Raw genomic sequence first — 13,721 nt, 5'->3', positions numbered from 1 at the left:
TCCACAAATGAAAATAAAAAGGAACTAAATGTGGAATAAAAGATACAAAAACTGCAAAAATAATAGGTTTGATGTCTACAGAGGATGTTATCCTCCTCATGTGCGTGTGTGGCTTGTTGCTGCAGTCTGAGAGGATGCCGGGCAGCAGCAGTGACGAGTGGACCAGCAGCCAGCAGGAGAGTGGAATAATAAGAGAGAAGAGATGATTTTAGTAACTATCAGGGCATACATTTTTGTGGCAAAAACATGCAGGACAGATCCAACATGAGGATAGGAGAAAAAGATAGCGAGGAGGGAGGGAGGGAGAAAGAGGAGGAGGCGGGGGGAGGGAGACAGTCGAGGTCGTTTGAGGATATCGCCTTCAAAACTGACTGCGGCACAGCCATGGTCCCCGGTTACATCACCGCAAACTCTGGATGAACCTCTCTCTTTCTATTTCTTTGTCATGGTAAACCTAAAAGAGCCTCAACTTTTAGAGGAACGGCAATTAAGCAGAGTGGACTGAGCGCTCGCATGTATGGTTTCTCTAACGGGATACACCTGACTGAAGCCAGAGAAGCTGGCTTCAGTCTTCAGGCAGCAGCAATGTGCTTGTAATCCGCCTTATTGAAGCACTTATACACATTGTAAATAATTTTTGCTAAAGGCGGCACAAAAGCTGACTATGACAAGAAATCCATTAGCATCAGTAGCACTGTGACCATGCGCTGAATTAAAAAATAAGAAGACTGCACTAAGAGTAAATGAGACGCCACTCAGTGTCATTCATCCTAAGTGAACAGATGAGTATTTATAATATTTGTCTTTTAAAACATTTATTTACCCGGTGAGACCAGACTAACAGCTTGCTCCTTCCCGGCAGCACCCTGCTTCTCACGCATGAAGCCCAGACAGCAGCTTTCCAAAAGCCAATATGGTTCATAACACCTTGAAAGAAGACATTAAGTACTCGTACCAAGAGCTAATTCAGGTTTTTGAAGCACCACTCCTTGTAAGGAGACATCTTGCCTTACCATGTAATCTTCAAATGATCTAAGAATCTTTATCCTTGAATCTTCACTTGAACTAGGATTGTGGTTAACTTTCATCAAAGATGTTATTGTTCCATCACATACGTAACTGGTACTACATTCTTGACTGGGTGCAATGATTTGGCACAGCCTCAAAAGGCTCATTGTAACTTCGGTCAACTTCGGCCATACGTTTGTTGATGATTTGAAGTGTGACTGCTTTGAGTAATCAGTCATCTGTTGGCGGAGCTCTGGGAACCCAATAAAATAAATCTTTTCTTTCACAGCAGATGTTAAGCACAACTCTAGTTCTGTTGGTGCAAAGACCGTCTGAAAAAAACTGTAGTTGATGGTTTTTGAGACGTCTTTTTTAAACCGTCTGACTGTTCATTGCTGCTGAACCCTCTAGCATTCAGCTGTCAAAAGGGACTTGGTAAAGAATGCGAAGATGAGACAAGGGTATCTTTCCTGTCTCTGGAAATAATGAACATTAAGCTCATTTCCTAAAAATTGGCTGTGTTCCTTTTATACATTGGAAGCAGTGGAGAGGGCTTGGCTCAGTCCTTTAACAGGAACGCCTTATTTGTGTGGCTATATACTTATGTTTTCTTTTTTCGGATTCAAATACCTGAAGTCATTTTCCAATTGAACAGCAGCTTTGTCTTTTCCCAAACATAAAATCTGTGTGTCTCACTGTGTGGAAATAATTGGAGGCTTTTTTGTTCTTGGGATGGCATTGATGCCGAAAACAGATTGGCACTTTTAATAAATAAAAAATAAATTTAATGAAAACAGAATCTTAATGCCACCAAGGAGGAAAATGTAATTAATTCTATATTAGTAACATCTGGCCGATAGCCGATCCACTATCAACCAACTGAAATCACATTTTAGTGTTTTGAATAGGGCCGATTCATATTTAAATGATTAGCGACAGTGCTTTTCCCACTGGGGCAAGTTCCAATGTGGCTTGTTACAGGAGAAGTGTTGTCTCTCTTGACCTTTGGCGAGGGAGGCAACCTGAAATCCATTTTGATATATGGGCAGAATCCAACAATGATTGTGATTGGCTTGTAGTGTGATTTATAACAATAGTTACATTCTTTCAGGCGTGTCCTGTGTTAGTGTAAGCTGACGCATCTCTATGTATCACAGACATTGTTTGTTACACACTTGGCAGGCCAGGTAGAACCTGCAGCCTCATCTCTGCCTGGTGAGCCACCATCCAAGTGGCAGGCACAGGAAAAGATGCTGTATGTTACCTTGCAGCAGGAAGAAAAGAAGCAGCTGTCGCATGAGACGGAGAGACCAAAAGGCAGAGTCAGAGCCAGGAATATGAGAATTTATAAATAAATAAATAAATATATAGATACTGCAAGACGATATTGAATGTCATATTTGGCAAAGACTGATCAGATCAGGTGATGACAAATATTGGTGAACTGAGGAGTCACAGTTGACCAAGCAAAAAAAGGAGGGAAGCACATGAAAGTAGGAAGTTAAACCAACCCAGTAAGGGATGAAAAAATAACAAATCAAGGACAAAGTTCAACCAAAGACAAGACAGTAGAATATTACACTATAAATGAAACCTAAAGGAAAACAAGGAATGACCCAAAAGATCAATAATCACTGCTGGTTTAAGGTCAAAGAAACCCATGTCGATGATAAAGAATCAGCCAGGTACCAGCTAGTTTTAGTATCATTTCTTTTGCCATGTTTCATTCCACCTCTGACTCTGCTCTGTCCCAGTTTGATTTGTAAACTAAGTTGATATTAACCTGTTTTATCTCCTTCTGTCCTCAGGAGCTGCCAGGACGGCATCCTGGAGCCTACAGATGACTCCTGGCAGTAACCCGTAAGTACCGACACTTCAGCCACCGTATCCAGCACAGCTGGTAGCAGTAGCACCACACGAGGTCAGAGGTTGCTTCGCTGTTGCTTTTAGTATTGACATCATTTGACTCACACATCTTATACATTTAACTATCATTTGTACAGCACTTTTGTAGCATATTGTAGCATGTAACATACTCTATATACACACACACACATACACACACACACACACACACACACACACGCATAAAAACTTGATTCAATTTGAATTGCAAGAATCAAATATTTGTGGATCCTCCAGTTAGCAAGCCCATGGGAGTAAACAGAATATCTTTGGATTTTAGATCATAGGTTGGACAACAGGAGACATTTTAGGACACTGCAGATTTGCTTTGGGGAATTTGTAAAGAGGATGTGACTCACGTCTGACATTTCATCTTCTAGGCAAATAATTAAGTAACAAAGTAGTTGGTACATTACTTGAAAATGAAAGTATTGTTTGCAGAAAGCTGCAATTTCGATAACAACTCAGCGATAAGAGATGATGGCATAATTTGGACAAAACCACATGAATCTCTGTTTAATTCTCAAGTTAGTTGTTTGTACCAAGCTTAATATGAACTCTAGTAAGGTTGAATGGAAGGATCATCTGACATTCTTCTCTTTACCTGTTTTTAAGAAAAAGAAACATATCATTATCACTGTTCGGAGGGAAGTGATAAGCATGCAGGGACTTTCGAATCGATGTCGCAATAAAAGCTAATTTCAGAGTCTATCTTTTCACGCAATGAACTGTGTAAATAGTTTCCAGTATATCTGTGAGGCACACTTGAACCTCTATAGATCTGGAGTGGACATATGTCTCCCACATTGAACAGGTATGAGAGTCATTTTGAGCATTGGTAAACAGTGGCAAACATGTCAGGTTCCTGTGTGTCCTGCTAACTTGATGCCCCTGTGTGATGCAGCTGTTAGCATTTTGTGGTCATCACTCTATAAATACAGCAAGTGACTGATGGACCCTGCAGCAGCTGCCTGCTAGCACATGGACACTTAATGTACACACACACACACACACACACACACACACACACACACACACACACACACACACACACACACACACACATAAACACACACACACACACACACATCCAAAAACACATGTGATTTGTTTATTATTGTTATAAAACATTTTACACTCCCCCAAGAGTGAGTCAAAATCAGTCCAGCACCTATCTTCCTTTCTTCCTTTCTTTCTTTCTTTCTTTCTTTCTTTCTTTCTTTCTTTCTTTCTTAATTAACAATAGTTAAATGTCCCATAATGATAATAATAATAATATTAACAATAATAATGTGTTCATAAAAAACTATCTATTTATTTTTGTGCACATTTATGTATATAAGCTGTTGACATTAGTTGGAATTATAAGACTTATCCATTAATAAACCAATACTAATAATGAATAGCTGTTATATTTTTAATTGTTGTACATATTTATCAATGTGTTTCATGTCCAGTAAGATTCCCAACGAGCATGCATATGAGCATAATCAGGTTCAACTAAGTTACACTTAGTTGTGGGGATAGGATGATCAAGTAGACATTAAATAAATAAATAAATAAATAAATATATATATATATATATATATATATATATATATATATATTTATATATCTTGTATCTTGTTGTATAGTATTATTATCATGCTTAATTTATGCACCTAGTTAACACTACACTGGTAAATGATGACTTGACACTCTATGTGACTGATAGTTAATGCTTTTAACTGCACTAACTAACCCATTCCACCCTATTAAATAAAGGATTCATGATTAAATTCATCAGTCAAAGGGATTATATTATTATATAAATATGTGATTATAAAAATCCAATCTTATCTTTAGGGTTATGAATGAAATTCCAATTGTAAGATTTTTACATGTAACAATTTTTGGAAAAGCGATGACAAAAGTTTCAAGAATAGCTTCCAGACGTGTCTAACATCTCTAAAAAGTGAATAAATATGAGTTATATGATCATAATAATATTTATATGAAATTTGTCACCCTTCCTCATGAGAGGTGAAGCTAGAATCTCCTAAAATGGACCAGTAATGCCAGGCAATATTCAGAAATGTGAAATGAACACATTTCGGTCTGCTGTCGAACACACACAACAGCAGATAGTGGCAGTCAAACAATGATACGGATGTTGAGGATCCCAGATTTATCCTCTCTATTCAGCACTGCAGCAGCTGCACAGACATAAGGAGCGGTATCATTACAGCAAAGCGAGGCCTGTTAATAGGCCTGCGACGTGGGGGGCCCACTGGCTCTGCACGGGGCTCATGAGAGGGGAGAAGAGAGAAGGGGCGGGAGAGTGAGGGGAAGTCAAGGGTTAGGGTCGGAGTGTTTGATGGGCGGAATGGGGAGGGAAGGCGATGGAGAGAAAACCTGTTTACCTACAGTAGAGGGTGATTTTTAATCTTCCCGAGTTTAAGAAAATGAATAATGCTTTCTTTTTGCTTTTTTGTGAGATGGCTCCAAGCCAGCAAACATTAATGAGGAATGGTTATGATGGAGCCACCATTAGTTGTAGAAAACACACCTCTCCACCCTAGTGGGGTTAACGTCACTCTCTCCTACCTGCTGTTACATTTGCATCCCCCCCACAGCTGGAGGAACCTTTCTTACTCTTGTGGCATACAACTTACACCTGAACACCAAATTAGAGGGAAAATCAGAGGCAAATCGACGCTCAAGCACCACTGCATGTGTCCACGACTCAAACATGTATGCAGAGCAGCTCATTAATGCGTTGCAGACATATTCCAGATCTCCAAATGGACTAAATATCTAGATCCAGCTACAATGAGCTTCAATCGTCAGAGTTAATAGGTGTGCAAGACATGACGTAAGATCAGATCTACAGGACACGCGGAAAAAGTCATTTGTCACTTGTTTATATGCCTTACATGCTTTCTTAAAAAAAAAAATCACTGCAAAAAGAGTACATGGGTTCTTCTGGTCTCGCATCACGTGCCCTGTCGCTTCTCACTTGTCTTTTTATAAGAGGGCAGACAAACTTGTCTGTGACCCCCCTTTGCTGAAGGATCTTTGATATTTGTGCCTCATATCTCAGCTCAGCCATGCTGAGTGTAAACCCCAAAGGTTGAAGACAGCATGCACCACGGCCATCTGGTAACTTTGAAAAGTTGGGTGTTGTGAAGTTGGAAGGAAAAACGACAAGGAACCTCTATCAACCACAAGCCAAACAGGTTTGAGGTCACTGCTTTCATCTTCAACAGTGCACTTTATAAGCTTCTCATGTGTGTTAAAGGTAATTAGAGTTGGTAATGAAGTGGAAACTAGAATAAAGAGTTCTGCAAATCATGGCAGTATCATGTGTCGCACCTGATTATCAACCCTGGGAGATAAATTTGTCCAACATGGCTCTCACACTTTAATTAATGGTTCCCAAATACATCTGTCAGTGATGTGTTTTGAGATTTTTCTACTCATTATGCAGGTCTTTCATCATCCCGTTTAATACCCAAAATATTAAACCTTGCATAGTCCCTGAATCTGGTATTGTCTTGATGTATTGTTAAAAAAATCCCTGCTCCTCACCCTGACATAAGCAGAGTTTGTTGTATGTTACAGATGCGGAGGATGTATGTACAATCTAAATTTTCATACAAAATTCTTTGGAGCGATGAAAATGACTTAACCATTACACAGTATCATAAAAATGGAAGAATGCAGTCTTTGTTAGCCAATGCTCAGGTGTCCCTGAAGTTTTGTGTTGCTGAAACTTTACCCCCCCCCCCATTTCTAAGTGTTTTGTTGACTGCATATGGAAGCCTCTCCAGTCTGTGTGTATGTGTGTTATTCAAGCTTTGTCTTGACCTTCAGAAGGTAATACCATGCCCACTTGCCATGCTTACAGTCGTTGCCCCTATTGTGAGAAGTTGTGCGTTCTCCTCCGCAGAGGAAAGGAGGAGTTCTGGGCGTGGCCTGCAGATATGTTGAGAAAGAATGCGATTTGCAGAAAAAAAACCTCCTGTGTGTGTGTGTGTGTGTGTGTGTGTGTGTGCGTGCGTGCGTGTGTGTTTATGTACGTGTGTGTGTCTCCTGCGGTCCCGGTTGTCTGAAGGTCATGCCATCCCCATGTTCAGCCTCATGGAGGGGTGCCAATGCTGACGGCTGCTGCTGCTGCTGCACTGTATGTCTGGCACATGCTTCCCCCTCTGCAGGGCATTGATTAAGTGGCACAGCTATGCCTCACCTGCTGGAGCCAGCCAATACCAATAGAGCAGATGCTGCCATTAGCCAATCACGAAGCAGGTAGAGGTTTGGGAAGGCTGGAGACAAAACCAGCAGCCAGACGAGTGTTTTTTCCTTTTTTTTTTCTTTCTCTGGTGGAAAAGAAAACAGAGAAAGTATCATGGTGGGAGCTGATGAAGAAAGAGTGAGAGGATGGAGGGCTGATGGTTGAAATGTAGAGAGAACGATGGGAAGAGTGAAGGGTAATGAAGCACAGCCAGATGGATGATGTAGGAAAGAGGGACAAAAGCTTTGAAGACTGCGGACATTTAAAGAGAGAGTCAGACATTTAGAGAGAGAGTTTGGAAGAAAGAAACTTGGAGAGAGGAAGAAGAAGAAGAAAACACCTTTGAAATGGCAACAGCGACAAGCACACTTAAGGGAAAGAGGGAAGGAGACTGTATATGCGAGCACACACATGCACATACACACGCATAAACATTTTCAGCTTTTTCAGGGTGCTTTAATGAAGCTGTCAAGATGAAAAATGAGCTAGTCAAATCTAATAACAGGGGAAGTTAAGAAGCCAACTTTTCATGCAGAACTGTGGGGAAAGTGGATTCTGTGGTGACGAGCGGACAGAAGTGACGTACAGTATTTGCCAAGACTTGAAACATCGATCACGTTGCTTCAGTGCAGCAAAAGAATTAAAGGGAGTCACCAACACACGCGATCAGCTGCAGTTATAGAACTATGTTTTGCACAACTTAATGTTGGTGCAAAGGAATCATTGATTGACTGGAAATAACAGCTCTCTTCTTGTAGCTTGGAAACATAAATACACGTAATACATTTCACCTCAATTATACATTTGAACAGAAGTCTTAAAATGCAGGGGATACTTGAATGAATAGCACATAATATTACCACTGTATACGAATCACTTCTGGACAGAGCCTGTCTGGTGCCAACTAAGACAAATGTAAGAAACATGCAATTCTGTACTTCAGTCAATCAATCTATCAATCAATCAATCAATCAATCAATCCAAAGAAAACTCCCCTCTTGGTATTTTGACTAATCTACCTGTTTTTAAGCAATTTTTTTTTAGCATATACCGTGGCTAGAAAACACTTAGTTAACTATGAATTAACAGTGAACTAACATGTCTCATAACCACTTATTCATTTTAGTCATGTTAACTTTACAGGATTAAGATTAAAGCAAAGAAGAATGGAAAAAAAAAACCGCTTGGAGGCTGGGGTGGAGTTAGGGTGGTCGAAAAGAACGCTCTCCATATTACAGTAAGGGTCACAAAAACCAATAATACGGGGTTAATTGTGCTTTAGTAATACTTATTCAGGCATCTTACTGTATATTTAATCAAACAGAACCTAACCATTATTCGTGTAATGTTAAGTGTTCCCAAAATGTCAAACATTTGTTGCTTCCAGACTCTTAAATATCAGGATTTGTTGTTTTCCTGTCTGTACGACAGGAAAAAAGAAAGGTTTTAGGCTTTGAATGAACAAGAAATGCATTTCTTTCTTATTGTTTTGACATTCTATGGACAAGTCGCTAATGAAAATAATTGTTACAGCAGTCTTGCTCTATTTTCAAATGCATGTATGGTTTCATAATTCATACACACAGATTTGTAAGTTGTGCTCAAATTTGCTTCATTTGGACAGTGAGTCATGAAAACAAGCTCCCCTCTGTTGTCTTGTTATTTTTGGCTTGTGGATAAACCCGAGTAGAACACGAGTAGAACTAAGTCAGTGTTGGCTTCCCAAAACATTCTGGAATTATCTTTCAGTGTTACTTCTTAGTTCCTTTGCTCAAAATCACATGAAAAGTGCCCCCTTTATGACAAGACTGGACAATCAGCAGCTCCCAAGTACTTGGATTTTGGAGACTCTTAATCTCTAGAATGCTCAGTTTAAGTATATTGATTAGAGCATTTTGTAATGATGTCCAATTAATTAATTTGGAACCAGAAGTTACTGCTCATTTCAATGTGCAGCATTTTAAGCAGCAAAGCACTTCTCATTTCCCTCTGATATTATAATCCATAATGCAATATTATTGAATACGTCTGGAAATATTTCCAAAAGTATTAGAAATGTTCTTGCTTGAATATTGCTGGGGTGAAAGTTCCTGAGAAGTTCATGAGTAGAAATTTCAGGAGTATTGCTTGTCTCCGACTGTCTGTGACATACTGTTGTCTAATTCAGCCAAATTCCTAATGAAGCAGCTGTCAGTCATTGTTCTGTTTCCATGAACATCTAACTGGCAGGATCTGAATGACTAAAATTCTGATTTATAACTTTAATGTTCTCTGACAAAAATCACAAAACACATAATAGAACCAGATGTGATGGCATGTCAGATGTATGTACATGTCAAATGATCCGCCAGAAAGAACGTTATAACTCTCATTCAGGAGTATCAACTGCCATTAAGACTGACAGTTCTGCTCCACCTCACTGACCACAGCAGAAACAGAGAGATATACCAGAGTAGGTAAAGTCTTCTATTGGAAGTCATTGAGTTTATCCCCAAAAAGTGGATGGATATGTCAGTGTTGTTTTGAATGATGGGTATGATGACAGCTTTTACAGTCAGCCTCCATAAGGAGCAGCTAGTTTTTTGCAAAATCCTGCTGAGAGACGTGCACTTGGAGAGCGCAGAGCTACGCCCATGCAAAAACCTGCTGTTTTCATTATGGTTAATGGAACTGCCTCAATATGTGATGGGTTCCTCTCCCTCTCCAGTAACTTTAGAGAAAAGTTGGCCCAGTAGTTTTTGCTTAATTGTGTTTAATAACAGCACCAAAATCATAACTGCAACAAAAACAGCAACAGATAGAGAGCCAACTTATATAAATCACAAATACTATATATATATATATATATATATATATATATATATATATATATATGTGTGTGTGTGTGTGTGTGTGTCTATATATATATAAATATATATATATATATATATATATATATATATATATTCCATTTTCCCTCGACCAAAGTTCCCTGAAGCTAAAGCTAAAAGAACATCCAAGCAAATACTGAATGCAAATACACTGCATAGCTATTAGTGAAGGCGATAATATACAAAAAAGAAGGTCTTATGTCCTCTCAAAACTGTCTCTAAACACAGTACAGCTGCCATAACTATTGAATTTCAAAAATTAAAACCTGCCACAAAAAGATAATCACTCAATAATATTTAAATGCTGCTGTTTACGGCCTGTCTGTGTTTGTCTGACCTCACATCTCAGAACAATGCGGCAAAGTGCTGGCTGCTGAGGGGCGCAGTGTGTGTGCGTGTGTGCGTGCATGCGTGCGCGCGTGCGTGTGCGCGTGCGTGCGTGCGTGTGTGAGAACCTTTTGTTCAATGCATTTAGGTAAGATGCTTGTGTGTGTGTTTGGTCACGAAAGCAAACACGTCAAATAAGGTAACCAGACGAAAGATGCCGGCGTTTGTGCTTCGTCATTATGAATATGTAAACATCCAGTTAAATTCATTAACATGTTTCTTTGATTGTTTTCTCTGGTGTTAATATGAACAAGAAGGAGCACGAGTGAATGGGGTGGGGCAGCAGGAGAATAAGATGGAGGAGTAGACAGAGTTAGACAGTCAGACAGAGAGGCGTTACCTCACAGTCCTGCTGTAAATGTTCTGTCTTTGATTGTCAGCAACTCCCATTCCCAGATGCATTACTCCATCTATATTATTAGTTGTAGTAGCTCACAGCAATACCTCTGCTATTTTAATACTCCATCAGGGAATAAAAACTCCAAACATTTGATTCGTGTCTGTTTCCAAAGCACAAAGCGTGCTTGTGTATGTACAGTTGGTTTGAATTTTGGTGGTGGTGGTTTGAAGCAGTACAACATCTGCCAAGGGATGCATTTTAGTAATTTCCTTTAGGTAGGAACCAGGTCGACAGCAGAATACAGAAGTGATTCTTGTAACGACTTCTGTCTGAGATGATGTTTTGCTTTTTTTGTTCTTTGATACTATTATGTGCATGTTGCTGCTGCCAGGTCTGACGTTTTATCTCTGCTTGATTCTTTTGTGAATCAAATTGTGCTACAAGTCAGTTGTAGAAAAAGTGCCATACCACAAAAGTTGGAATGATTGATTGATAACTGGTTAATTTCAAGGTCGTCCACACCAAGAACAATGACCATCATGGTGTGATTATCTGAACAAATCTATCTGCACACTGTTGATGATTTGTTGCTGCTGTACATTGAACAGAGAAAGTAGGGAATGGGTTCACAAATTTCTTCAAAGATGAGACAAGTAGAAGAATCCAGTGTTCTGGCAGTTGTCATCTTCTGAAGACACATTTTTATTGAATTTTTTATTTGTCAGCATAAGTTTGATGTGACGATCGTCAAAGAGGACATCAATAAGGACGGAACAAGCTTTAGAGACTGTGTTTGCCAAAGTGACTTCCTGTAAATCTGGGCAAATTGTTATTGCCTGTCAGTGGCTCTGTCTTTCATCAAATCACTCTGAAAGTGATGCTTAAGTTCACTTATGAAATAGTGTGAGTTTGTGCTTTAGAGTAACGTATGAAAGCAGGCTTCCCAACTAGAAACTTTCTGTTGTGAAAGCGTTGCGAGTATATTACATACAATGTTCTGGTAATGTTTTTGTTGGGAAGTTTGTAATCTGCTCCCAGGATGTTCTTCACAAAGAAATCACAAATAATCTTAAAACATTTGAAAATATTGGCCAGGGCAACAGATTATAGATGAAATATTCAACTATTTTACATCCCTAAGACATTCTCAGATTATTGCAGTGAAAATCTTCTGTCATAGTAAACATGTAACTCGTCTCCAGAAACATGAAAACTCACTCCTAATACGATATTTGTTGAACTGGAAACTAATATTTCCATCGAACAGATCTTCAGCTGGATAACAAACAGGAATTGCAAGTTTTTTTGTGCACAGTTCAGATTCGGAAAACTCTTGCGTGCTGAGTCAGTAGCCATTAGCCAGTGACCTCAGGTGGAACCTCACTGAATAATCAAGTCAAATCAGTTTTATTTGGATGCCCCCAAGTCACAACAAAGGTTACCTTACTTCCCTTTGCAAGCAGGTCTGGCACTTCACTCAATCAATTAATTTATACCCAACAACTCTCCATGAACAAGCGCATCCTGCAACAGTTATGAAGAAAGCTTTCCTTTTAACATGGCAGGAACACTGAGTCATCGGGAACGGCCATTTGCTTTGACTGGTGGGAGGGGGGGGGGCAGGGACAAAGACAGAAAAGGGTAAGAGACTGATATGATAAGGAAAGAGAGGGACAGTGACAAAAAGAAAGAGAAAGGAGGGGATGTGAAAAAAGATGGAAGGGGAAAACAAAGCAAAGAGAAAGACAGGGGGACGGGGAGACAGGGGGACGGGGAGAGTTAAGACACAAAACAAACACTAACAATCAGTTACAACAACTGGTTTCTTAAGCAATCAACTCCGGCATATTATGAGCATGTACTGTAAGTACAAGAAAATACAGTATAAACGCAATGCTGATGTTGATTTTAGTAAAAAATTGAGAATGCTAATCTGAATTCTACCAGCGCTAATAATGATTCTAAGGGTGGCAGCTTGAGCCTCTTCAGGTCTGCAGCCTCCTCCAGCAGCAGCATCAGTCTGGCATCTGGGAAGTGGGGAAGCACAAAGATGTGAATGTTTGTGCTTGCATTCCTGAAATATCGTTTGACCTTAAGTGTCCTTGTCCTTTGACCACCAGCATTTTTTTCTATTCATCCTTGAGTCCCAGTGGACATTTTAGCCAATTTTAAAGAAATTCCCTGAAGCCTTACTGAGATATTGCGTTAACAAGAATTGGACAGATGGACGTAAGGATGAATGGACAGATGTTCGCCTGCTGTGTGTACAGCTGAAACACAGCTGGCTGCTTATAAAGTTCTGTACATGTGTACCTGTACCCTACTGAATCCCACCTCTGCCAATGATGTGGGATGGAAGTGTACCACTTCTGAGGGCAGTATGGAGCACTTAAACCAGCCAAATGAACCTTGTGGGACGGCAGGCTAGAGCGTGGAGCGGAGTGGACTCAGTGTTAGTTGGCCTGCACTTGTCAAATGGTAGCTGTTGATTGACAACCAAACCTTTTGAACAACACTGATCCTCGTGTCCAGCAATAACACATCAGAGCAACCACAGCCACACATGGACAAATTCAACAATCAGTCGCAAAACCATCATTGGATCCTTCTTATCCAGGAAGGTTCCTGACAATAAGTGGGCCTGTGTACCAGGTTCGATGTTTAGGAAAGTTGCCCATTAAAAATGAAACCAAGTCGAGTCGTCACATATGAATGCCATACTCCTTTTATGAAATACAGCATCCACAGATCAGTGTCTTGCTCCAGCATGTGCACAAGAGTACTAATATCTTCTAATTGCAGTCATGTAGATGTTTTTAATCATTAAAAGTCCCTCTCCTTTCTCCTCCATCTGCCCCTGTAGGCCTTAAATCACTTAGTGAGCTTGATCTGCCTTTCATCTCATCTATTCAATTAGGTCTGGGCCTTGACCCAGTGC

The 13,721-nt window shown here is 39.9% G+C and overlaps 1 protein-coding gene across 5 annotated transcripts in view; it reads left to right on the top strand.

Annotated features, from left to right (window-relative positions):
• The window catches only part of LOC147254400 (uncharacterized), a 104,638-nt gene that overhangs the window by 39,418 nt on the left and 51,499 nt on the right, over positions 1 to 13,721 (top strand). For all 5 annotated transcript variants that reach the window (XR_015118157.1, XR_015118156.1, XR_015118155.1 and 2 more), the window contains one exon: positions 2,817 to 2,868. Coding sequence is in view for 2 of the 5 variants with exons in the window: in XM_086216021.1 (XP_086072147.1) it covers positions 2,817 to 2,868 (52 nt within the window). In the remaining 3 variants the exon portion in view is untranslated. The remainder of the gene's footprint in view (positions 1 to 2,816; positions 2,869 to 13,721) is intronic.

The sequence above is a fragment of the Aulostomus chinensis genome, chromosome 10 (assembly GCF_037954235.1).
Source record: "Aulostomus chinensis isolate RoL2024-O1b breed Wild chromosome 10, RoL_Achi_v1.0, whole genome shotgun sequence".
Classification (NCBI taxonomy): domain Eukaryota; kingdom Metazoa; phylum Chordata; class Actinopteri; order Syngnathiformes; family Aulostomidae; genus Aulostomus; species Aulostomus chinensis.
This window is presented reverse-complemented; position numbering and strand designations above follow the sequence as displayed.